Source organism: Charadrius vociferus, unplaced genomic scaffold (assembly GCF_000708025.1).
Source record: "Charadrius vociferus isolate BGI_N301 unplaced genomic scaffold, ASM70802v2 scaffold19, whole genome shotgun sequence".
In the NCBI taxonomy this organism is placed as follows: Eukaryota; Metazoa; Chordata; class Aves; order Charadriiformes; family Charadriidae; genus Charadrius; species Charadrius vociferus.
This window is the reverse complement of record NW_009650173.1, coordinates 1,743,924-1,767,991: the sequence shown is the minus strand read 5'-3', so window position 1 is coordinate 1,767,991 and position 24,068 is coordinate 1,743,924. Positions and strand designations below refer to the sequence as shown.

Here is a 24,068-nt window from a genome sequence, read left to right as displayed (position 1 = left end):
TGCTGAGATGGAAAGGGATTCTAATCTGATGGAAAAATTGAGAATCATTGTGTTAAGTATGCCCTGAATTATTAACTACCCCAAGATGTGATTAGATTTCTGGCCTGTTGAAAGTTGCAAACCTGTGTATACAGAGCGAGGAAAATGGGTGTTGTAAGTAAAGTCGTGGGAATTAAACATCATTTTTGGTTTGGTCATTGAGCCGTTTTTAAAATTATTTCAGATTGTCCTGAATAAGTGTTAATCCAATTTGTCAAGATAAACAGGCGTTGCTTTCAGTCAAACTGGATGCTTACTTGAATTCTAATGCTGTAACCCTATTTCAGCTCCTTTTACTGTAAATTTAACTAACTTTCAATACAAACACAATTTCAAGCATCAGAATGAAATTTATTAATAAATTTTCTTTATAATATTAGACTACAGCTGCTGCTTAAATTTGGTAGTATCTTTGCGTGTCTTCCTGAACTCCATGCCTCCACTGCCCAACTACATTTTCTAGTCAATAAACCACTCTTACGTACTCCAACAGTCTACATTTAGTTTGCTCTTGTTTATGCACGGTTGTGTTGTGGTAACCTAATTGCTTCAAGTGAGACAGTTCTCCAAACTGACAGTGACTGAATGAAGCTAATCTTGCTGATACTGTATCTCTGAATGTTGTGGCTGCTACAACATGCTCGTACAATGTGTAATGCCTCAAATGAAATTGCAGTTGGTATTTTTACAGAAGAGGAACAAAGCCGTAGGTGACAGACCTAGAGCCTTTCTTATCGGCTGTAGCTCGCCAATTGCTGCTTTCAGGTATGAGTTTAGGATTGACAGAGGTGAGCAGAACAGTGATCTTATAGACTTGCTGCTATCGGAAATAGTAGTCCTCAGTTTTCACCCTAGTGCATGTCTTAGAAGCATCCGGTAGTTAAACCATTTTAAACAGCCTGTTAATTATATTGCATAGCTGACCCTGCAATTTCTAAAGATAATAATGGGGTTTAAAAAGTTTGAAATTAAATGTGACATTGCAGAATAATTCAGCTAAAACATGTTTGCTCTATACTCTGATTTTGTGTCAGCTTATTTCACAGCAGCTGTTTCCAGTCACATAGAATTTATCTGTAGAATTATTTCTCTGGTTGGGTTGGGGGGAAACAAAACAAGCTAAGATATCCTTCTAAATATGAGCAAGTTTTAATGTGTCAGATTCGTTTCATTTTATTTTGTGCAGCTGTGGTTTAGTTTTAGTTAGCAGCAAAGAGCTTATCAAGCATCTCTAACCTCCTCTCAAAGGTATTAATTTCACACTGAATGCCACTTGTCTCTGTCTCTTCAAAAGCACATGCTAAATTTAAAGTGCCATTTATTTATATATATAATACAGGGGCCGGGAGAATAGCTGCTTGTGAATGGACAGTTTCACTCTTGGCTTTATTATTTTAATTCCTTTTTTGTGGAATAATGTTCTACTTTTGCTGCAGTGATGCTATGAAGGTTTTTGAAATCTCATCTGAGGGAGCTTTTCTCTTACCTGAGAAGCCTTAGAAATTTTGGAAACGTGGTTTCTTATTGTAGCAAGGTATGAGAGAGCAGCATAATCAAGTGATTAATGGCAGCCCAGATGCCTGCTCTACCTGAACATAGACAAAAGAGACCTTCTGTCACTATCAGGAGACTGCAGGAATAATTGTCCATTTCAACTTAACAGTTTAACAGCCCTTCTTCTCTCCTACTTTTTCTTTTCTAGCATGGGATAAGTTTTGTGATTTATTTTTTTTTTTTTGCTTTTTCATACCGAGGAACTGAAGTTTGCGATAAGCTGTTGCGAAGTCTTTTGTCGCTCTTGTGTGGACACTTCTGAATTAAGTATCTGGTGCATAGTTACTTGCAATTTCAAAGAAAGTTGAGTCAGCGAGCCAGTGACTTCCACTGGGGAATTTGGTGTGTTGTCTCACCTGAATCAAATTCAAGATCAAGTATGTTAGTGTTAATAAATTTTCATACTGTGAAAGAATCTCAAACATGAGAAGCCTTTTCTACCTCAAAGCTAGAAACAACTGTAAAGGCATATATTGCAGCTGGAGTTCATCTGTTTCTGCTCCATAGACCTCTTATCCTTCGCTGGCATGAGGATTTCTGCTATTTCTGTAGTGTCAAGTTTGCCCTGAGGGAAGTCTGTGCAGATGCAGTGTTTCACATTCCCATTTTTAACGTGAGGCAAAAGAGAAAAGAATTACAAGACAGTAGCAGAAGTGTTTCTGAACTCTCCCACATTGCCACAACTGTAGCAGCTGTCGGTTGTGCTCAAAAGTCTGGGCATCTTGTTTGAGCAGTGGTTCTTCAGAACCTCGTATGGGTTAACAGCGTTCTCTGTCAAAGCCGACCACAGACTACAAACTTCAAACAACGCAAGGGAGATGGACATGTACCCTGACAATTCTGATCTCCAGTTGGTACTGCTCAGTGAGGTGTCTGATTGTGGATATGATTGTAAAAAAGAAACAAAATCAAACCATGGAAGGTGGGAGTAATTGTGGATAGTATCTAAATTGTACACAGAGCTAGTCCCATGGGTGTTCTGCTTTGCAGTGCTCTGAGAAGAGGCTGAGTTAGCTAGGGGGACGCTCTCCACACCAGTGTCCCACTGTCTTGCTGCACAGTGGCTAATGGAGCCACTGAACGTAGGAAGGACATGGTTTCACGTAGGGGAGCTGATACTGAAGGAGGCTGTCTTTTCTTACTTGTGCAGCCCTGGCAAAACATGTCAGCCTATAAAAGACTGGGTATTGCAGAGTTGGTATGCTGGGGCCCAGTACTCTTTCTCAATTTTTTGATTGTTTATGGAACTAATCCTCATTTATGCGCATAAAAGGTTTGTTGGATGAAAGAAGATGAGCATCAGACGTTTTGATCCTGATTGAGAATAGTATGTATAAAGTGAAATAGATGCAACTGCTTTTCTGAATTTCATCTTAAGCACAGTGCCCTAGAAAAATACTTAACTGATGTGAAACTCTTTGACCTAACTGATACATACGCTTTTGAAACAGGATCTCTGTGAATGTTTAAAGTTATCTGTGGATGCTGATACAGTTTGAGATTGGTTGTGTTAAATACTTACATGGTCGCAGTAGTGTCCTGTCCTTGCAGTAGCTGTTCCCTAGCTTTGAGACTATTGGTTCACCAGAGAGTTGAGATTACAGGAGGACTGTTGTCCATTGTAATGAAGAAAATAATAAAAAATATACCTTGCCATCTGCTCTGTCCACTAAAACTTTTTCACCCCTTTGGGAGATGGATTAATTTCATCAAATTTATTCCACTTGAGAAGACTGAGAAATCACAAAACATATGTTGTTAATGCACATGAAAACTAAGAGAAAGGCACTCCAAACTTGTAATATCTGAGGAAATACCTGGCGCTATTTGGTACTGAGTTAGGGGATGTAAGTTAAATGTTATATAGATTTTAATATTTGTCTTTGGTTTGCTTTCTGTAGCTAGATTTTTGTGTGTGTGTATGTGGTACACACGAATCCAAGAAGCTGGCCAGCAAATCACTGCACTTTAAAGTAATTACTTTTTTGTCTGCGGTATCCTTTGATTTCTCCTATGTATGTTGCTTGACTCTTTCTCCATGTCAAGATGCTGCCTAGCTAGCAAGCTAGGTGAGGGAGTTATTTTTCTGACCCATGCTAGAACTGGAAGCAGAATTACTTTACTAGTAAATTCTGTGTCTAAATAGTGACAGAGTAGGTTATGGCCCCAACTGAGTACTTAGCAATTTCTTCCTAGTGGATGTTTTGGCTTTGTAAATGAAGGTAATCAAGTCCATTTCAGCAGAAGTGTGCCTCTGAGCCAGCATATTAAAATATGTTCCAATTTTTCCTGATATCTGTCTTCATGTGACTGGATACGTTTCCAAAATTGAGGGGCCGAATTCTGATCTTCACATTAGGATCAGAATCATGTATTAGTCTGGAATATAGACTCTGTTCTATTTAAACTGTAGCTTTGTGTAATATTCCAGATTTATATTCATTCACTTAAACTTCATCAGAAGGGAAACACACAATCTGTCTTTTTTTAGGTTGCCTTTGATGTGCTTCATGTATTTCTGCGTGCTGCAACTGTAGAAATATCTTCTTTGCATGATTTTCTTTCTCACCTTTCTTATTTTTTTTCCTCTTTTTTTTCCTTTCTTCCCATGTTTTCAGTCAGTAGTGAACCTGATCAGTGAGCTACAGGAGCAGATGTGTAGACTGCAGCTGGAAATTAATAATAGGATCCAAGAAAGAAAGTCTCAAGATAGGAAACCAGACTTGACACCTAATGGTCCTCAATCTAGTCCAAGATCAGTGGTAGCGACTCTCAGCCAGAAGAATTGCTCTCGGTGTGATGTACGAGAAGTACACCTTAGCAGAAGCCTGTGTATTGCCTCTTCTCTTCTCTTGCAGAAACTAAATTCCCCTAACCAGAGCTATGTTGTGAATTATTTGCATTAATCTTTGTGGCTTTCATTAGGAAAGAGCGAGGTGGTCTTAAAAATTACCAAAAAAATCCCTACCCCAGACACCCCACCCCGATTATTGGGACAAATTTGGTCACCATTGATGCTTGTCTACTAAAGCGCAGGCATCTGTCAGACCAAATCACCTCTTTCAGGTTTTTTTAAGGTTTTCATTTCACTTGTAGGTCTGCAGTGCTGGTGTGGTGTGAGTTTCTTTTTTGATTTGGGGGTTTGGTTTTTTTTTTTTTCCTAGTTGAGATTTGTCTGTTTGACACACAGCATGCTGGCATGGTTTGGTGGTTTACTAATTTCCCTCATGATAATGTCACCCTAGCCGTGCATGATGGTGCACCCTTACCAGTCCTCTGAACACAGATTATTAATTCCTGAATATCTTAAAAGCTTAACACAGGTATAAAACAGTTTCAGGTAAGACTAGCTGAAGTGTATCCTTTCTTTTTCTTAGGATACTGTTAAAGTAAATGAAAAGAGTCATTCACTTTAAAATAGCAAATCCAGCACACTTTTGTTTATTCTCTGACATTAGCAGTTACCATTTTTTGAATTTACATTACAGGTCTTAGTTGTGTTTCATCAAAACTATGTCACATGTCAAAACAAAAGCTATTTTACTTAAACTGCTTAAATTTACTGAACATGGAATGATACTGCTGTGCCTGAAAAAGTCAATTTTAATATTTGCTTTTAAATCCGTTTGCTTTAGTTGCCACATGTCTTTGGTTAAAATTCGGATCCCCAGAACTCATTTTATAAATAATCTCCATATATCGTGAGGGAGGTTTTCAGTAATTTTTCTCAGGTTTATTTTACAAAAATAGCTCATTTGGGTATGATGCCTATTTTGAAAATAGTGGGGTTTTTTGTTGCTGAGCTTGCCCTGTCCAGAACTAGTTAGGGAACTATTAGACTACAGTACAAGCTGCATATTGGAGAAACAATCTGACAGTCAAATCTGGAAGTCATTCAACATAAATATTAATTTAATCCAAGATATTAGTATGGTTGCTTAATGTATATACTATACAGGATTCCAAAATTGGGTTACACTTCCAAATTTTCCCTTTCCTCAGTTCATTTTATGACATTTGGTCCTGTCACAGCTCCATCAAGGATTTAATACTGTTGTCCTTCAGAGTGAACAATAAGCTGTGGTTCTGTCCAGGAAAGGGAGAAGGGACATTTAAGAGACAACTTTATCAGAGGAACAGGTGGAGAATGGTAGGAACCCTGGCTGAAAGTAGCATATTTGTAGTCGTATTTGACTGTATGTGTAGGGTATTAAATGACTGTAACTTGCTAGATACTATTTAGTCTGAGTGTTACATTCCCCAGTAAGTAGCTTAAACACCTGTTTGGGGAGAGGATTGTAATTTTAATGAAAGTTAGAAATCTTTCAGCACTGCATTTTTCTACTTACTTTCTGAGATGGCTGAAAAACAAAACAAAACCAAAACAACAACAAAAAAACCAACTCCCACCAAAAAACCCCAATAATTAATGTTATATGAGACTGCAGTTGTGGATTTTTTTGGCTCATTTTCACCGAGAGACACATCACTTCACCAGGCACACAACTGTCTTCCTTAATACGACTAAGAAATTTGCTCATAATTTCAGGTGGAGAGTTTGAGAAAGTATTCCTTATCTCTCTGTTCAAAATACTTTTTGTCGTCTTAGATTAGGTCACGATTTTTAATGTGGTGGTTCAGTGTTCATTACTGTGTGGTTCGGGCATGATCATTAATTCAGGACTATGGAAAATCAATATATATCAGAGTAAACTTACTTTTAGCTGCTGTTCTTCCTTTGCAGGGTTTGCTACAGGAACTTAGACACCTCAAAATTAAAGTGGAAGAACTGGAAAATGAAAGAAATCAATACGAGTGGAAATTAAAAGCAACTAAAGTAAGTGGAATACTTGGCATTTACTAATGACAGGCTTATTTCAGCTGAAAAGGGATATGCTTTATTTCTCATCAATGTTTACTTTTCTTACAATTGCTGTGTGTCAGCGCTTACTATAAAGTCAAGTTTCTTCACTCATATTTGGTTATTTGGTTTATAGTCTTTGTAGCTTCTTTTTGTGCCTTTTGCTCCCTCCCTGCAGTTTCCAGTCTTCTACCTTTTGGTAACTCTTTTTTTTTTAAAAAAAAAAAAAAAAGGCATTTTGACTTACAAAGGACCTGTCCTGAGGAAAGTCGTCTTTGAAGGTTTTCTGTCTTTTATTTGTGTAGTGGTGACAAGCCGCTCTGGAATATGCTTTCCAGACTGAAGAGACAAGACATGCAAAGTTGGTTGGGTGTTCACTTACTGTGGAATTTATTTTAATAGACATTAAGCCCAAAATACACCATTAGATCATCTGCTTTGACTTCGTGTATATCAAAGGCATAGCTGCCTTACCCTTCTGTTGACCTTAAATCCTGGAAAGCTGCTGGATTGTAATCGGGAGAACATTTCATCATTTTCCTCAGTAATTAATTTTTCTAGTTGAACATTCTCATTGTTAAACAGTTGCGCTTTATTGCTAGTTTGAATTTTTAGCCCTTTTCCACTAGATTAAAAAGCACCTTCTAATTTTTCTCTGTTGAGGTACGCTTTTGTGCTGTAATCACATCGTCTTTCATTTGTGTAGTACTGTAATCCCTGATCAGATGAATGACTGTCTTTTTTGAGTTGTGGTTGGATCTTGGAAAAACATTTCAAATTATTAAACTGAGTTTTCTTTTTAATATTTGATAGCTTGATCCAGAAATGACAGATAGCTATTATTTGTATTAGCATTTCTTTCTTTTGAGAATTCTTAGATAAATATTGAAATTCTGCTATTATGTTCTTTTTCCTATTAAGATAATAACTCTTGTATCTGTGAAAATGTTTTCTCTGACGTGGTGGAAATGAAGAGTCTTTGGGAAAATATTTTCTCAAGCAGTGTGTGGCCAGCTGCCAGGACAGATAAAGATTATGGAAAGTGTAGGAGCAGAATGAAAATAAGCAAGAAGAGTCATAAAACCCATTGAGTGAGAGAAGATACAGGACTAGAAAGGAAGAAAAGTTTTTTAAAGAGAGAGGAAGAAGAAAAACAATTGTAAAGATGACAGGAATGAGAAATTAAAGGAAAAGACGGCATTTAAAAGAGCTGTGATATCAAATAGACCAGGGGAGACAAATCCAAATCTGGTATTAAGAGGTCTGCAGCTTTTGTCTTCCTGTTGCTCCAGCTTCTTAGAGGAGAAATTGGAATATTTCCATGGCTGGATATAAAAAGCATATTAGTCACTGGGAAGTGTAGGAGCCCTTCAGAGATGCAACAAGGCAGATTCTTCTATTCCACACAGAATTGCAGCCAGAGTGGTGATCTTTTGCTGCCATCCAGCTGCTTGCTTCCTGGTGAAAATAAGTTTGTGATTAGAGTAAATTAGACCATGTTATTCCCTGTTTGGATAATGTTGTTTGGTCTTTTGCATTGTTTTCCTGCCTTATTTTAGTATTTTGAGAAACTGGTCACATTAGTGATTTGTTGTTGTTGTTTCTTTTTTTTTCTTTCTTTTTTTCCTTTAACTGTAAGGAGGTTTGATATGCTGTTGCTGAGGGAAATGCAGAACATCACATTTAATAAAGGCTTTAAGGCTGCTGAAGAAAATCTTAGTGAAGCTGCTTAGGAAACTATGCTGTTGGCAGTTTTTCTCATAAGTAGGAAAAAGAGATCAAAATCGCTCTATTTCAAGCTGGACATCCACAAAATTCTATTCCCTCTGTATTGTTGAGGCCTTTAATGTGTGATATTCTGTCCCAATCTAGCAGGAGCGCAAATTGCAGTAAGTGCAAATGAACCACCGATATTTTGCTGCATATATGTGGTGTTTTCCAAGCCATGCTTTGCTTCTAGCCGATTTGCTGTAGTATCTGATGGGAGGAAGAGCAATTTTGTGATGCTGCTGAGAAGAAAGCTCAGCATTATTAGATCCTCAATTATGTTAATAAGTAGTAACTAGGATTAAAAAAGTATCTTTTAAAAAATGCTTTGTTATTTTTAGTGGTCTTCATGCAAAACTCGGGCTTTGCCCTATAATAGTCATTAATATATAGCCAGCATTGTAGCATTGAGAGCTTTCCAGAATGTCTTTACTTACAAGAATCCTTGAAAGTTTTTGTAAGTCTATTTCCTCCGAGAGATAATTGCACTGGAAAAAGTGAGCTTCTGTAAAAGGAATAGGATAGTAACACCATGAAATATGTAAGGTTGTTACAGTGTTTATGAAATGTCCTGAATTGGGAAAGGGCATCAATCAAAGTGTTATACTTAGAAGTCTTCTAGTTCATAGGAAAGAATCACAGAGAATCGGTGATGATGTTATTCTGAATTTCTTGTACTCTCTTTCAGGCTGAGATAGCCCAGCTTCAAGAGCAATTAGCTCTCAAAGATGCAGAAATAGAACGCTTACAAAGTCAGCTATCTAGGACCTCATCACATAGTGAAGTAGCAGAAAGAGGTAAGAGGAGGGGAATTAAAATTAAAAATCCAGACCCCTGCTTTAACTTCACTTTGGTAGCAGCTTGGCTTGGTATTTCAAAGCGATATAACCATTTAACTTAAAGAATTTGTTTTGGGAGGAAAAATGGTGCAAAATTATTTTGTGTTCTGATGGAGTAGAGGCCTTTAATGCGTGAAATCCTATCCCAATCCAGAGGCAGCACAAATTGCAATAAGTATCCTGAGGGCACTGAAACTTTTTCTATTGGAATTTTACTTCTAATTTGAAAGAGTCATTGTAGCTCAGTGAGAATGTATTTTTTTGTGTATACTTTCAAAATTTCTTTGAAAAATCTTTACAGTTTCCATTTTTTAATTAAAAAAAAAAAAATCGTCACAGTAGTAGCTGAGCATCGTGTTTTAAACATCCAGACATTCTCAACCATAGTCATTGATTTGTGCCATTCCTTTCTTCAAGACTATATCTCATTTAGGCTTCCTCTCCTACGAAAGGTTGGACCAGAGAGTCTTTCAAAGTCCCTTCCAGCCTGGGCTGATCTATGATTTTATGATATTGCAGGCTTCTGGTTTGAATCTGCACTGTTGATACAGGTCAATGGCAAATAAACCAGTTTGTTTAGGCTTTGGTTTCAACCAGTCATGTCACAGTCCTATGGAATATTGACTCCCTGGAGCTTCTGTCGATTGCTGGGCTGTGAGCAACATGATATTAGGGACCTTTTTTCTTCTGTGATACTGACACTTATCCATGCAAGAATATTTGTGTGTGGTTGACCACAGTGCATCAGCTCAGCTGCACTAACTTCTTTTGTGGGTGTTAACTAACGCTTCCAAAGAGTGCCCTGGTTGAGATGTGACTTTTCAGGTGGTGTGCTACCTCTTTCTCAGGGCTTACCGAGAATCTCCTGACAGGTATTAATGCAGATGTGTCTTTTCTAGAAGACTTCGTATTTTGACTGTTGTTTATTCCAAATAAGTAACTTAACATATACCTGGTGCTGATTTCACTCAGCTGCAGAGCTTGTGCATGAAGAGAACTGCATGTCTAACTAGAAAAAAGTTTGTCTAACAGCAGTGTTTTCTAGAGGCACTCTTCTGCTAACAGAATTTTGTATTTTCTGTGAGATTGCCAAATAATTTATGACGTTTCAAGGGAAAGATAGCGGTATGGCAATAAATCAAAACCTCAGCAACTTTCAACTTCTTGTAGTGTGTCTGTTCTGTTCATGCCAAAGATGGGTGAAACTGACCTTGATTCCAGTGGGAGAAGAATCAAACCCTGTACAGATCCTTTAGCTACATTTAAGGAAACCACTTAGACTATATTTGAATGGAAACAGTATGCGGTAGTAGTAATTCTTCTGGAAAAATTTACTGATTTATCAGATTTACAGGTGGTCTTCTCAAAGTTGGAAAATTATGTCAATGTGCTTGTAGTATGCTAGAATGCATATTTTATTTAAATTGCAAAATTTATCTAACATGTGCTTTTTCTACATACTTTATTTGACTCTCACCATTTACCTTCGTAGAGGAAGTTTATAGGAGAAGGCTAAAAGAAAAACGTAAGCCTTGCAATTCACTTTTGGCTTTATCTCACTGTTCCTTTCACACAAATTATAACTCAGATGCATTCTGCAGGAATAATTCAATGTTTGTTTAGATTTGGCTGTCTAATTGTAATATACATGAGACATAGCTTTCGTTGCTTGCAGCAACCAGACAGCTAATTGCCCTGTTTAGTGAGATTTCACTTCAGAATAAAATAAATCAGATGTTCACAAATCAAGATAATTGGATTTCAAAGGGACATTGTCAAGGTTAACAGAGCCAAAACTTAACCTTTACATCTTTTTAGTTGTATATATGTAAAACCCATATAATATCTGGAAAGGTGGCTTTAATTCAAAGCCTCCTTCCTTGGCGGGGAAGGATTTGGGCTTTTTTTTAATCAGTGCACTAAATTAAAAAAAATGTTTCCATACTTAATGTTGTTATAAATACTGTAAGTAAAGTCTGCTTTAGTGTGCCTAAAAATACCTTGACACCAGTTCTTTTTGAAGTCTAATATTTATAAAGAGAAATTAGTAGGACTGTGATTTTTTTTAATGGCTTTTTAAAAATCTTCCAATTGCTTGCCCACTGCCTGCTGGCTTTAGTTTTTGATTTGGCTGTGTCTGTGCATGTCTTATGTTATTAAGTGTTCTCTTTCGCAAGAGCAATGTTTGCTAAGTTCATTTACGTGTTTTAAAACTTAATCATTACAAGGTGTGTATTTTTCAGGATCACAAGAAAAACTAATTCTAGTTTTTGCAGTAGTCTGGATATGACATTGTATGTTCAACATTTTGTTGTAAAACATTTTTTTAAGGATGCTTTTTAGCAGTGTTGATTTTCTTTCTGCTCTCTCACTCCATGCCTGCCACATCTGGTTTTCATAGTCTTTTGTGAAACAAGTGGGTCTGTTTTAATGTCAAAACATGAATTCCTTGAGTAGCAGTTACAGTAGACAAACTATTTCAGGTTCTGTCTCCATCACGTGGACTTCATTTAGTATAGGTTGGTACTGGAGGACTTGGTAGGAATAGCATATAGAGAAGAAATGAAAGATTTGGTTCCGCAAAGTAAGGATGACATGATTAAAAACCTCATAAATTTTCAGCAAGTGTGTTTTAATTGATGTTGACTAGAACATTCCTGAATAACCTCTATCTTTTACCACTAAATCGTGTGTGAGGCAATTCTGTATTAGCTCTTGATGTAGATTTTAACTCAGTTATTCATACTGAAATGTTTTAAGAAAAAAGTTTTCCTCATTTCAGACTAGGTCTGAAACATTTCCATGTTTCGTGAATGTCCTTGAGCTGCTTCTCATAAGCTGGCAAATATTTTTCCCAGATGGAATATAATTAATTTTCAATCATACTTAAAATTACTTTCTTAAATGTATAATAGAAAAGGCACTCTCATCCGTTGAAAAATAAACTTCAGTGTTCTTTTTATTACTTGACTTTTAGAGGAGAAAATCATATTATGTAGCCTTTTATAAGCAAAACCCGCGTGCTTGTGTTGTGCAATGCTTTTAATAGTGCAGCTTTTGAAAAGCTCTAAGTTAAATGTAGTTTACCAGTGCATTTGCCATGCCACAGATATGGCTTTGAGTACAGGGAGAGTATCATAAAACATATATTGTTTACACTAAGTATAGCAAGTGTATTTTCCTTATAACATTTTAAAAACATTTCTAGATCAAGAAGTTCAACGGTTGAAGATAGGAATGGAATCATTATTGGCTGCAAATGAAGAAAAGGTGAGAAAACAATCCTTGCTCTACATAATAAGAATGAAATGATGATTTTTAATCTCTGTAATGATCTGAATTGGCCCGCTCTCTGTAAGCGTGGTATTGCCCTGAATTTTGGATTACCACATGAGATTGTGACAGAAGGTCGATTTTTAAATAGAAAGTGTGGCTGACCCTGCTAACCTGGCTGCAGGACTTGGGAGGCTCATCAGATTCTGGAGGGGAACAGAAAGCCAAGGCTGTAATGAGCAGAATCTCCTGGTTTCTGCTGCTGAAAAGATCGCTAAGGTTTGGTCATCTCTGGCAGCTCTTTGTCTTCCAGCCTAATCTGAAGTGCGTTAATATGCCCAGTTTAGATTGTGATATTAAAGGAAAGTCAAAGTGGCTTTTGAATCGGACTCAAATTTTGGGAGAAAGGGACCAGGATTTAAAGAGACAAGGGTAAGAAAAATAAAAAGAGTACTAAAGGAGAGAAGTGAAATTAAACCCACTAAAGTGGTAAATACTATTTTTGCCTCTTATCACCTGTATGCTGTTTGCCTGTCAATTGGACAATTCCAGTGCAGGGTTTAGGGCTGTTGAGTCTCCACCTTTGGATGCCATTGACTTACTACATAAATGGATGCTTATTTTTGGAGGGAGGGTGGGGGGCTAAGGGGGATTGATTCTTGAGAGAATTGTAATTCTTGTTTTGGGTTAATAAACCAGGCGACAGGATTTTTCTTTACAGTAACACACTCGTGTACAATCAAATAGACAATAATATACATCCCTAAAAACTGCCTTTAGTATGTGGGGAATCTGGACAGGGCAACGTCAATTTTGGAAAATATTAATGTGTCTCCTAACAACCTTTAGTTCTTTAAAAACTCAAAAAGCCAAAATTTACATCTGGAAAATAAAAGACGTGGCATTATCTCTTGCCAAAGTTTTTCCAAGTCCGCATAAGATTTTTTGCGTTTGAAGAGAACACACAATATTGTTGCTGATGTCCTAATCCCTGGATATACTCACAGGGAAAGGAGTTATTTCCTTGGAAACTGCAGTGTTTAAACTAGTGGACTGATGGTTGACCCACAGCTTCTTACATGTTTAATATAAAGCTGTTACTTTCAATAATATTGCAAAATGTTTTCCTGAGGAAAAATAGCTTTAAATAGCTTTGGGGATAACTCTAAATATTCCTTGTGTCATTTAGGACAGAAGGTGCTCAGCTAAGTTGGCAGTAAGTGGTGCACACATTTCTTTTATAAAAAAACGGGTATGTTAGTCACAGTTCTTTGCTATGAAGAACTTCATGCTCCTGTCCATAGTTGGGATAACTGGGCCTCTTTTGTCTTGTGTATACTTGCTGCGGGGTGAAAGGAGGATCGGCATCATCTACCATTCTGGAATGTGGTAAAGGTCTGGTTTCTGTGCAGTTACTCCTACAACTCAGCTGATGCCTGCTGTGACTGTAATGTAGCATACCTGTACTGGAGCAGATTTGAATTGCAGTATCTCTGACGCTGACCTAGCTATGGCAGTGCAGCAGCTCAGTATCAGCTAATCACTTAAATACTTGCCAACTTCCCTGGAAGTGTTTTTTTGGATTTTTTCGTCCAGTGCCCACTTCTCTACTTCTGTGACTTCCCCTGGCACCTGCTCGTGAAAACTAGTTCTTTAATACTTGCTTGGGTTTGTATTCGGTCCTCTGTAGTCACAGCACTGGGCAAGATTATTGCCCAGGAATGGTTTAGGACTGGGGTCAAAGAAGCAGGACAAACTGTAAGAGTGCAAATTGCAAGACTGCACACTTAGTGACCGATAGCAAGAATTTATTATCACCAGGAACACAATGTCATATGCAGAAATGAGAGAAATTACAGATCCAATCAATTAAACAATGATTACTACCCATTGCTATGTTGCGTCTGTGCAAAAGGCAGGTGCAGTCCCTGAACACATGAATCAAGATGCTTTCTGGACAGCCTAGGAAAGCGTTAGGTATTGGCGGAAGAGTGGAGTGGGATAATGCATCAGACATTCATGAGACCTCATTTCTTTGGTTCTGTACAGGTTTGACTGCCTAAGTTCAAAAAGGTGTGTTCAAAACTGGAGTAAGTGTAGATGTGGGAACGCAGAACATATCCTACAGGAGAGGATTAAAGAGCATGACTAGAGTGTTAAACTAGACAAAACGTAAACATGGTTTACTTCATGATTACAGGTACAACGCTAGCACAAAACAAACACTGCCCACTTCAGGCAGTTGAGGTTCAACTCTGAATGTTCCCTCAACTCTTAGAAGTTAAAGTAGATTTCCAAATTATGTTTCTGTAAATAACTAATTTACTAGTAATGTCAAACTCCTCTTGTTTCCTTATATCCCTAACGTCACACTGTCCAGCAGATATTATGTATGATGGCAAATAAAAGTCAAGAAACGTTCTTTACAAGGCATATGAGTAGGACCTGATACTGCTTTCTGGAAAAAGTCCAGGCCAAAATCACAGAAATGAATGTGTCACACAGTGTTTCTACAGGTTAAAAATGTAGAATTTTAAATATTTCATTTAATGCTTTTCCCAGGACCGTCGAATAGAGGAGTTAACCCTATTGCTCAGCCAGTACAGGAGAGTCAAAGAGATCATGATTGCAGCTCACGGTAAAATGCTTTGTGAATAATTTCCTGCTATCAGGTCTTTTAAAAACAGCATGCGCTACATCTGCTATTTGTTGTCCTTTTAAATATATGTGTATAGTAATACAAATTTCATTGTGCATATATTCGTATCATGTTGGACTGTTATGAGAGTAAGTATTACACTCCTCTTTCAGATGCAGAGAGAACCACAGTATGACTTGACAAGGCTTGTGTGTTAGTGCCTGTAGTTTGTGGAGATTTCCTTTTTGTTTCCAGTGCTGTAGGCAGTACAAAAAAATAGGGTCAATTCTGTTTGGAGATTTAGTTACAACGTTACTAATCAGAAAGATTTCTGGGACTGAATCTTATGCTTGACTCTGTAAGTCATAACCTAAAATTTGTTCTACATCAGTTAAGAGTAAATCCCTCCTTGGAGCCTAATTTTGGTGCTGTATGTTGTTTTAGATGGTGTCGTTAAGGATTCTGATTGATAAGGATGAGTGATGAGGTCACTGCTCTGGTTGTACACGTGTGTGAACTGCTCATGAGCTGCATCTGAAGCGCTGCAGTTTACCTCCTTAGGTGCCAAAGCAACCTGAAGTCTGCAACTGCTCTCCTTAAAACACTGTGCCATACGCTGCAACGGGGCAGGAGCTTTGGTTGCAGAACTCCTACATCCATGTAGCGGTGGCTGCATGGACAGCTGGGGCCATGGCTTTATTAGTGACTTCATGCAGTCCTGTCCCTCCTCCCTGATGGGACTCCTGTAAGTCTCTTCCAGAGAGGAGAGGCCTATGCAGGCCTATGACATACGTCCTTCGTGGCCAAAGCATCATACTCCCTTTTTCGCTGCTGCTGGTTGCCATCCCCTCGGCTGCAGATAGGTTGTAGAGGCCAGACCAAAAGGAATTATAGCAAGAAGGGTGAAAAGGCAGGAGCAAACAGCAGGATGCTCGTGCAGACACAGAATTTGTCAAGACAGAGGGAATTAGGAAAGTTCATTCAAATTAGCTAAAGGCATGAGTTTACAGTGTTTTTACTAGATTGCATTATATCCCTCTCAAGAATCTATTATTCAAAATTAAAATGGCTTTCGGTTTGATTTAAATTTCTTCATCTGCAGGAGATGAATAAAATATACAGATAGGTATTGTTTGTATGGTGTTTCCTGTGACCTTTATGTTATGAGTAACTGGTTTTTACAGTGTAAAATGATATCAGGAGACCTTAGTGGATGATGAACATTAATTAAAGGCATCCTGTATTCAGATTTCCTACACCACAGTTCAGTTCAGGAATGGCAGCAGCGATCAGCTGCCAGCTAGCCAGATAGTGTTAATGACACATTTTCCTTACATGTCATGGTTTGTATACAGCATTCATAAAAGGGAAACTGATCTCAGGTGCAATTTTGACATTTTTAGGAGGACGTTTTTTCTTTTTTGCTAAAAAAGAGTTGCAATGAATATAATAAGTTCTGTTGCCCTTCCCTTCCACTGAGAAAAATCCTGACAGCTGACTAGGTAAGTTCTGGTTTGGAGGGAATGACTGAAGACCCATGGTTGCTTTGGTGCACACAGTATTATATCTTTAACTTCAAAATCCAGGGAAAAAATCTTTGTCCCATTTATCAATTACGCTGCAGGAAGTGGAATGGGTTTTAGGATGATCTCATTTCAAGTTGCCACCTTAGTTTTCAGTACTAAATTTAGTTTGGGAAACTTGACCTTCTGCAAGGACGGTTTTGTTCAACGTGCATCCTCACATTAACAAACACGGTATTTTCAGGTCTTGTACGGCAGAACGGAAACTTGTATTTAACACACAGGAATAGCGAACAAGAGTCAGGTAAATCTCTCTCTCTGAACGTTCATTTCAAGAGCAAAAAAAAAAAAGTTCTCTCACTTGAAAGTGTTCTGAAAGGAAATCCAAATGTGTGATTGTAGCTTTTGGAGAAGTATTTAATGTTAACTCCCAGGACAGCTACACCACTGTCACTCCGCAAGTAGGGGCTCTCAGCAGCGAGCCCCCGCAGTTCCACTCTCCTTGGCCACCTCCTGGTTGTACACATTTGAATGCACCATCCCCTGTGGGATATGGCTTTTGGAGGACGCTTGTTTGCGTGAGCAAGGAGCACGCCATGATGCTCTGCATTATTGAGTTGGTGCTGGAAGGAGTGTGGTGGTGTTAATGTATGCTCGTATAGATGTTCAGTACAGTGTAAATAAAACCCCAGTGATGCTCAGCATAATAAATAAAAACAAACCCCAAAACCTGTGTGGGAGCTAGAGTGTGTAGCGCGATTGTCCACACTGAGGTGTGTACTGTGATGGCTACAAGATTATCACAGCCAAATGAGCTTGTTACCTTACGTGTGTTTGTGGGAGTCTCATGTTTAGGTTGCCAAGAAATATCTCACTGATTATTTATTTGTTTTACTCCTAGAGGTGGGTTTTAAAGGTTCCCTTTGAAGTGCAACCCCTGTTTAAATACTTTTGGTAGCATCAATGGGTTGAAATATTCTCTGATAACTGTTTCAAATAATTACTTCACAGAAACACAATATATTGTAAACATTTCTTATTGCTGGTTAAGGCAAGCTACAAAACATGTTGACAAAAGATGACTGACTCTTCACTGTAGGTGGCACATACAAAATCAAAAACAAAACAAAAACAAAATCTGGTTTGGATTAAATTAGGCAGCTGCTTGAAACGGCCGCTGGCAGTTGAGTAAAATGTAAAGGAGCTGTCCTGACCGCGACTATAGGTAGCTCTTTTGCGTTTAGTAATTTGTGCTGACTGAAGGGCTGGGTACCAGGAGCCATAGCATAAGATTCATTCCACATCCTGCGGGGCCAACGGTCGGTGTCAGGTTTGTTGGCAGCCTTTGTAGCTGAACAGCATGATAACCCAGCTCATGTCTAATGAGTTTCCAAGTGATTTCTCTTGTAATAGTGCCAAGGCTTAATCGTAAGATTTGGTGGTTTTTCATAGCTGCCTAGAGCAGCTGCACCTCTATCACATAAATTGGGAGTTATTAATGTGCTTAAAGGTCAGTCTACATTTCTCCATCATAGCATAGCAGCATCCTGTATGCAACCCTATGCACAGGAGAGCTCCAGAAAAAATTCTTATCCAAAATACTCCAGAAGTTTGCTGAGCACTAAATAGTCAGACCCTGATGTAGTATTGCAGCTTTGATAATTTAGGAACAAATATCCTACTAAATAATGAATTTGGAGTATTTAAGTATTGTTTAGATCTGGGATATCCAGAAAAACCTGGAGCATGTTTACCATGTTCATCCTTGAACTCCGCGTGGGGCGTTGCATTATGATACAGGCGATGTCAAACATGCACGCTACCTATAAAGCGATACACTGAGTAAGAAAATGGTACCAACTTGAACTTGTCTCAGAATGACAAACTATGAATTAGAGTCATTCAGAAGCTGCCCCATAAGCAGCTTGGCTGCTCCCAACAGAGCACAGAATAAAACTAGAAGTGGTAAATTCGTTGTTCTAATACGAATCAGTTTGCCTATAAACCAGAGCCCAAAGGAGGGGTGGGGAGCAGAGAGGCTGGGAAACTACATGCATCAGATGAAGACTGAAGGGCGATTTAAAGACTGCAGTATTCGACTGCCTGATACAGTCCTAAATGTTTCTTTTTGGCCTGTTTCTCTCCCTTTCTGCTTCTAATCTTTAATGCTTGCAGGCTCTTCCATCTCTGGTGGCAGTGAAGAGGAACTTGAGACAACTTTAAGGAAGTGGAATCTTTTGAGTAATCCTCAAGGAGAATTATTTAAAACAGAGGTACTTAGTAAAGATGTTCTAGAAGCAAGTTCTGCTGTATATATGATTTGTTTGCATTGGTTTCTCTGTAGTAGCTAAGGTAATGTAGGGGAGGGTTTGGCCCTGGCTGAATTTGTGCGCCTCTTGGTATAGACACTAGAGATTCAGAGTCAGGCACTAGAGTTACATGCTTGAAACTCTTGTATTTCATATAGGCCTCTTCAGGAGAATTGTCACCAGCTGTGCTCTCTCCAGTGCCACACAATGCTCTGGAAATCAGGCAAGACCTTTGTTTCTTGTTTTTCATGTGGATTGTCCTAAGCCTGTATTGTTTAACCTGTTTAACTGTTGGCATCATCTTGCCCGTTCTTGGCTTTGCAAGACCTTTTGGGTAGCTGTGAAAGCAGGGTTTGCTGTGGGAGTTTGCAATACGTAGTTGTATAAGGTTTGAATTACAGGAATAAATTAGGACTTTTGTATATCAGAAGATATATGTATTGTAGTACTCAAAACCGTGTCTTTTTTTCTGATTCAAAGTGGAAGCATTCCAGTATCTTCAAGTAATTTAACCTCTCCACAAGAAGAATCTTTGGATATCATAAATAGGTAAGAGTGAGTAACGTTAATTGAAATGTAAAACATATAGGCAGAATTTTTTTAATAATTCTGCCTTTTTCCATTTTTTTAAATCTTTTTAAAAGCCCTTAATGTTGCACACTGTTCACAGAGAATTATTACTGGCTACTTTTGCTTGTTAAGAACGTCTAAAATGTCATCTATAGACAGAACGTTGAAAACTGCCCATTGCGCCTTGTTGCCTTTCACTGTTGATCACAGGCTGTCTTGTTGCTGTTTCTGACTTCATCTATTGCAGTTCCCAATACTATGAGTTTTAGGCTAAAAAATACAACAAAAGAAATGAATCTTCTAATTCTGAATTATCTGTTACATGCAGACATTATGTGATACATACAGCTGCCATATGATACAGTTGTGGCATATGCAAACATACAATGTTGTGTTAACTGTTGGTTTTTTGTCTGTTGTTATTTTAAGGGTACCACAGAAGAAAAAGTCAAGTAGTTTAGAAGACTTGCAGAGTGAATCCCTGGAAAAGGTTGGTTTCTTTGTAATCACAATTTCTGGTGTTTAATATCATGACTACAAGGTAAAGGTCAAGTATAAATAATGTTTTTGTTTCACATATAATAACCCAACCACCACTAATGTTGTGTGTGGGGAAAAAAGCCCTAATGATAGAAGAGTTCAGGTTCTTTTTTTACCCCATTGCCGAGCTTAGAATAAACAAACTGGCTGATGCACCCATCTGTACACATCCTTAAATTCAGCTTTTCAGCTGAAAGAGAAGAAAAATATTTAAGAGAAATAAAACAAATAATGTTAATGAGGAGTGATTTTTTTGTACTGCAGTATTATTTTGTTTATAGGTAAGTGTTTTAAAAGTAATTTTGACTTCCAAATCACTAAAATTGTTAAGGCAGGAAATCCTGAAAGTAGTTAAATATTGGGACTGGGTATTTCCACATAGGATTCCTTTTTGAGCGTTTGCATGTAAATGAGTGTTGCGCCCTAACTTGGATTTCTGATATAAATGCCATGCCTGATGCTGCCTTAGTTAAAACAGCAGGAGCACTGTTATTAATTCAAAGGTTTAATTCCATTCCGGAATAAAGGTTTGTCAGTTTACAAAGTCTCATTATATTCTGGTCTAGAGGCTTGTTTTGTCATTATGTACACTGAAATTTTTCTGCACTTGTAATTACGCTTTTTGAGACTCTTATTGACACTTTCTATACTCAAATTGGGCTTAATACTAGATTACACACATCCAGTATTGCAATTTAAAATAGATACTAGTAACATGATTGTTCCAGTTCTTCAAATTTTCTTAAGTTTTTCTGAAGATGACAGTGACCAAATAGCATGTTTGAAACTTGTGTGTCATTTGATTGTGGCCATACATGTGACAAATCAATTCTGAACTAACATTTCTTTCCATGTGGAATTTATGAAGGTCTGTTTTCTTTTCATAACTTTTATTTTCCTGTCTTAAATTCAAAAACTGAATTTGTCTCCGTGATACGACGTGATAAGGCTGTACCTACACATATAGGCTGTAAATCTGCTTTATCTGTTAAATTAGAGTCCATAGAGGAACAAGAAGGTACCGAGGCTATGAGAGCGTTGTAGCAAGCCAGCCCCGCATTCAGCAAGGCATTTAAATTGTATGCCCTAATTTAGGCGTGAGGCTTCTTGGTGAAATAAATTAGAGCTCCCTATGCGTGTGAGTGACCGGCTAAATGTGAGTTAGTTACAACCAAAACTGAGGCCAGGGAAACTTGTTTTGCTGACTCGGCATGAGAAGACTGCTTCTTGCATGAAGTCCAAGAGAACCTGTGCTAGCGGCACTGTTTACTGAAGCTATTCTAATTTGTACAAAACTCAAATTCCAATTACATCCAGCGATAATAATAATAAAATAAGACACATTGGTGTCTCTGACCTTGCCATGCTGGTATTTTCATCGCTTCATTTCTATCACAGCCCTTTATGGTTTCAGCTGGATACATGCAGTATTGTGTATGTTCTTTTTTTGAAGTCGGTGATTTTCATATTGTTTAAACAGTTAAACAACTGTCATGATCCCAGCTTGAAGTAAATCTAAAGGGACCACCCAGAAGCCTGAAAATAGAAAAAATCCTTTGATCACAACAGAACCTAAACAGGCCCAAATTCCGTAGAGTGGTTTATTCAAACACATTTAGTATTAAATATTTTACTGAAATGAAATGAAGAGATAACAGACCTTGTAATATATTGTCAATGCATTATGTAGCATCACCATAGTAATAAGACTGCAATTGATGTTCTGTGTACGTATGTTAATACTAACATTTGTCTGTTGCTTTTTTCCATAAAACTTTGAAATTACCCTCCCTGCAACTCCGTAGTATGTAGACGGAAAACCAGTACAGCCTGTTGTAGAGCAAGAGGTATATTAACTGTAAACTCTCTTAACATTTATTTGTTGTGATGTGCTGTGATGGTATGGCTGTGTTTTTATTTTATGTTCGTTTTCTTTTCAAAATGTTTGCATAGTTCAAGTACTGACAAACTCTAAGAACACGGGTAAGGATTTGAGGGGGAATTTATTTTTTTTTTAATATAAAACTTTTATGTGAGGTTAGAAGCTGAAGTCAGTTGATTTCAGAAAATACAGTGCTAATGTAATAAGCAATTTCTCTACTCCTATAATTTTTGGTACAAGTCAGGCTGTATTCCTGCAGTTGCCAAAACTGGAGCAGGGGTTGAGGAATTGAGGAATCTGACTGCTATAGTGTCACAAAGATAAATAAGAGAAATAAGAATAGATAAACCAGTGGTTATCTCATGAACTATTCCATGTATCATCCTGTCACAGACCATGTTTTAAACGTTTTAAAACAATTTTGTTAGAATGGGGTTACTAAATAGGAGTGTACTATATGTTTCTGTATACTAAATGTTTCATGTCTTTTCAGTACAAAGTTTTCCTACATAACCTCCTTTCCAATACTGAAACGTTTACCAATATGACCTTATTCCAAAACACGCGTTGAATGTACGCATTCCCACTAATGTCAATGGGAGTTGCAGGTTCATTGCTTCTCTGGAAAAGCCTCTGTATTCTATAGTTTTGACAGTTGTGGGGTATACATTTTTGTCCAGTGATGGCTCCTTTGTCTTTTCCTTTGGATTTCCTTTGGATTCGGTATTGAAGAAGTCTCGACACGCTGTTTCCAAACCTGTAGAGAAGTACCTCTGTGAAACACATATTTCAGCTGGGAAAGTATCTTATTAGGCTCAAAACCATCTGATTTATATGCAAGTTCTAGTCTCCCCTTGTACAAGGAGAAAGATCCCCAAGGAGCTGATCACTGAAAAATTGAATGCAGGGAAAATTAAGAGATACTCTATTTTTAGCAAAGCCTACACACCAGTTCCCTTTCAATACAATATACTGAGACTGAGGACCACCTCTTGTGAGCTCTGCTGCTGGAGGAAGGTCCTTCCAGCTCAAGTAACCTGACTGACACTAGTGACGCTGTGTATGTGTCCCACAGCTGCAGGCAAGCATACATCAGACTCTTATTTTAGCCTGACGTGGACAAAAATTGTAGAGTCAGCAGCTGTTCAGACTAGCCCTAAAATGCAGCTCAGCCTTTGCCTTTTTTTGCCCAGCATATGTTAAAAGCATACCTTGTGCTTAGGTTCTATAATAGAACTGGCAACTATGTAATTCACTGTAATTATTTTTGAAAAAAACCTTGCATTTTTAATGTTATCTATACAAAGAGATCTTAATTCTTACAAAAGTTAAATTTCTGTACCTTAACTCCATTGTTGATTCTTTTACTGTTATTAATAGTGGTGGGCAAATATGTTGGACAAAATTTGGGTTATACAAATACTTTTGGCTTAAATTCCATCGAGATACAATTGTGAGGCAGAAACATAGACAGTCTGGTGAAAAATAGGGGAAAAAATTGGGCTGAGAAGTAACTAAATGCGTTTCTGGGACTATCGAAGTTGATCTTGAAAGGACCAAATTATTAGATAGTGCCAGTCTCCTAGAGGAAAGGGAGACAGCTAGAAAAATATTTATGACAAAACCAGGTAATATTCAATTTATATTATATTTTAATGTAATACACAGTCTGGCTGAAGTGGGAGGGGCGGATGAGGGAGGAGAGGGCTGTGTCTTAGCTGGAAAGCTTTGTCAGCTGACTATTGGATTTAAAGTGAATTATCTGTAAGAAGGAACATGGCGGGGGTGGTTTCATTTTGAACTATGAACTTCAAATACTTTTTTGCAACTTTTAAAATATTGTGTACTGGATTGCAAATGCTATAGTGATTTGATTATTTATTTTCTTCTTCCCTTTTTAAAAAACAAAACAAAAACCCAGAGTAAGCCCGTTGTGAAAGGCAGCAAGTACCAAACCTTGCCAGGAAAGCTGCCCCGGCCTGTACAGAATGGCGAGCAGGGAACGTATAATTCGTCGGACGTGTGTGGCATGAACGACAGTGAGGACAACAGCACCCTGGGCCTAAGTATGTATCGGAGGGTTCCGTAGGACAGCAACAAGCAAACTGTTTGAGGGGTTGGGACATAACATGGTGTATAGTGTGCTATGCCACAACAGTGGACTATGACCTTCACGTGATTCAATTAGGGAAAGTTCTACTTCTTTTCGGCAGCGTACCAAAAATACTGCACAGTAGCTCACTGTAAAGGATGGTTTTAAGTTAGAGTGTTCT

At 37.9% G+C, this 24,068-nt stretch overlaps 1 protein-coding gene across 1 annotated transcript in view; it reads left to right on the top strand.

Moving 5' to 3' along the window:
* Positions 1-24,068, top strand: part of PPFIBP2 (PTPRF interacting protein, binding protein 2 (liprin beta 2)) — an 88,989-nt gene that overhangs the window by 54,528 nt on the left and 10,393 nt on the right. Inside the window, exons 7-16 of the mRNA XM_009892695.1 lie at positions 4,212-4,394; positions 6,338-6,430; positions 8,910-9,018; positions 12,269-12,330; positions 14,896-14,971; positions 18,670-18,767; positions 18,962-19,026; positions 19,284-19,352; positions 19,803-19,863; positions 23,717-23,861. Of these exons, the coding sequence (XP_009890997.1) occupies positions 4,212-4,394; positions 6,338-6,430; positions 8,910-9,018; positions 12,269-12,330; positions 14,896-14,971; positions 18,670-18,767; positions 18,962-19,026; positions 19,284-19,352; positions 19,803-19,863; positions 23,717-23,861 (961 nt within the window). The remainder of the gene's footprint in view (positions 1-4,211; positions 4,395-6,337; positions 6,431-8,909; positions 9,019-12,268; positions 12,331-14,895; positions 14,972-18,669; positions 18,768-18,961; positions 19,027-19,283; positions 19,353-19,802; positions 19,864-23,716; positions 23,862-24,068) is intronic.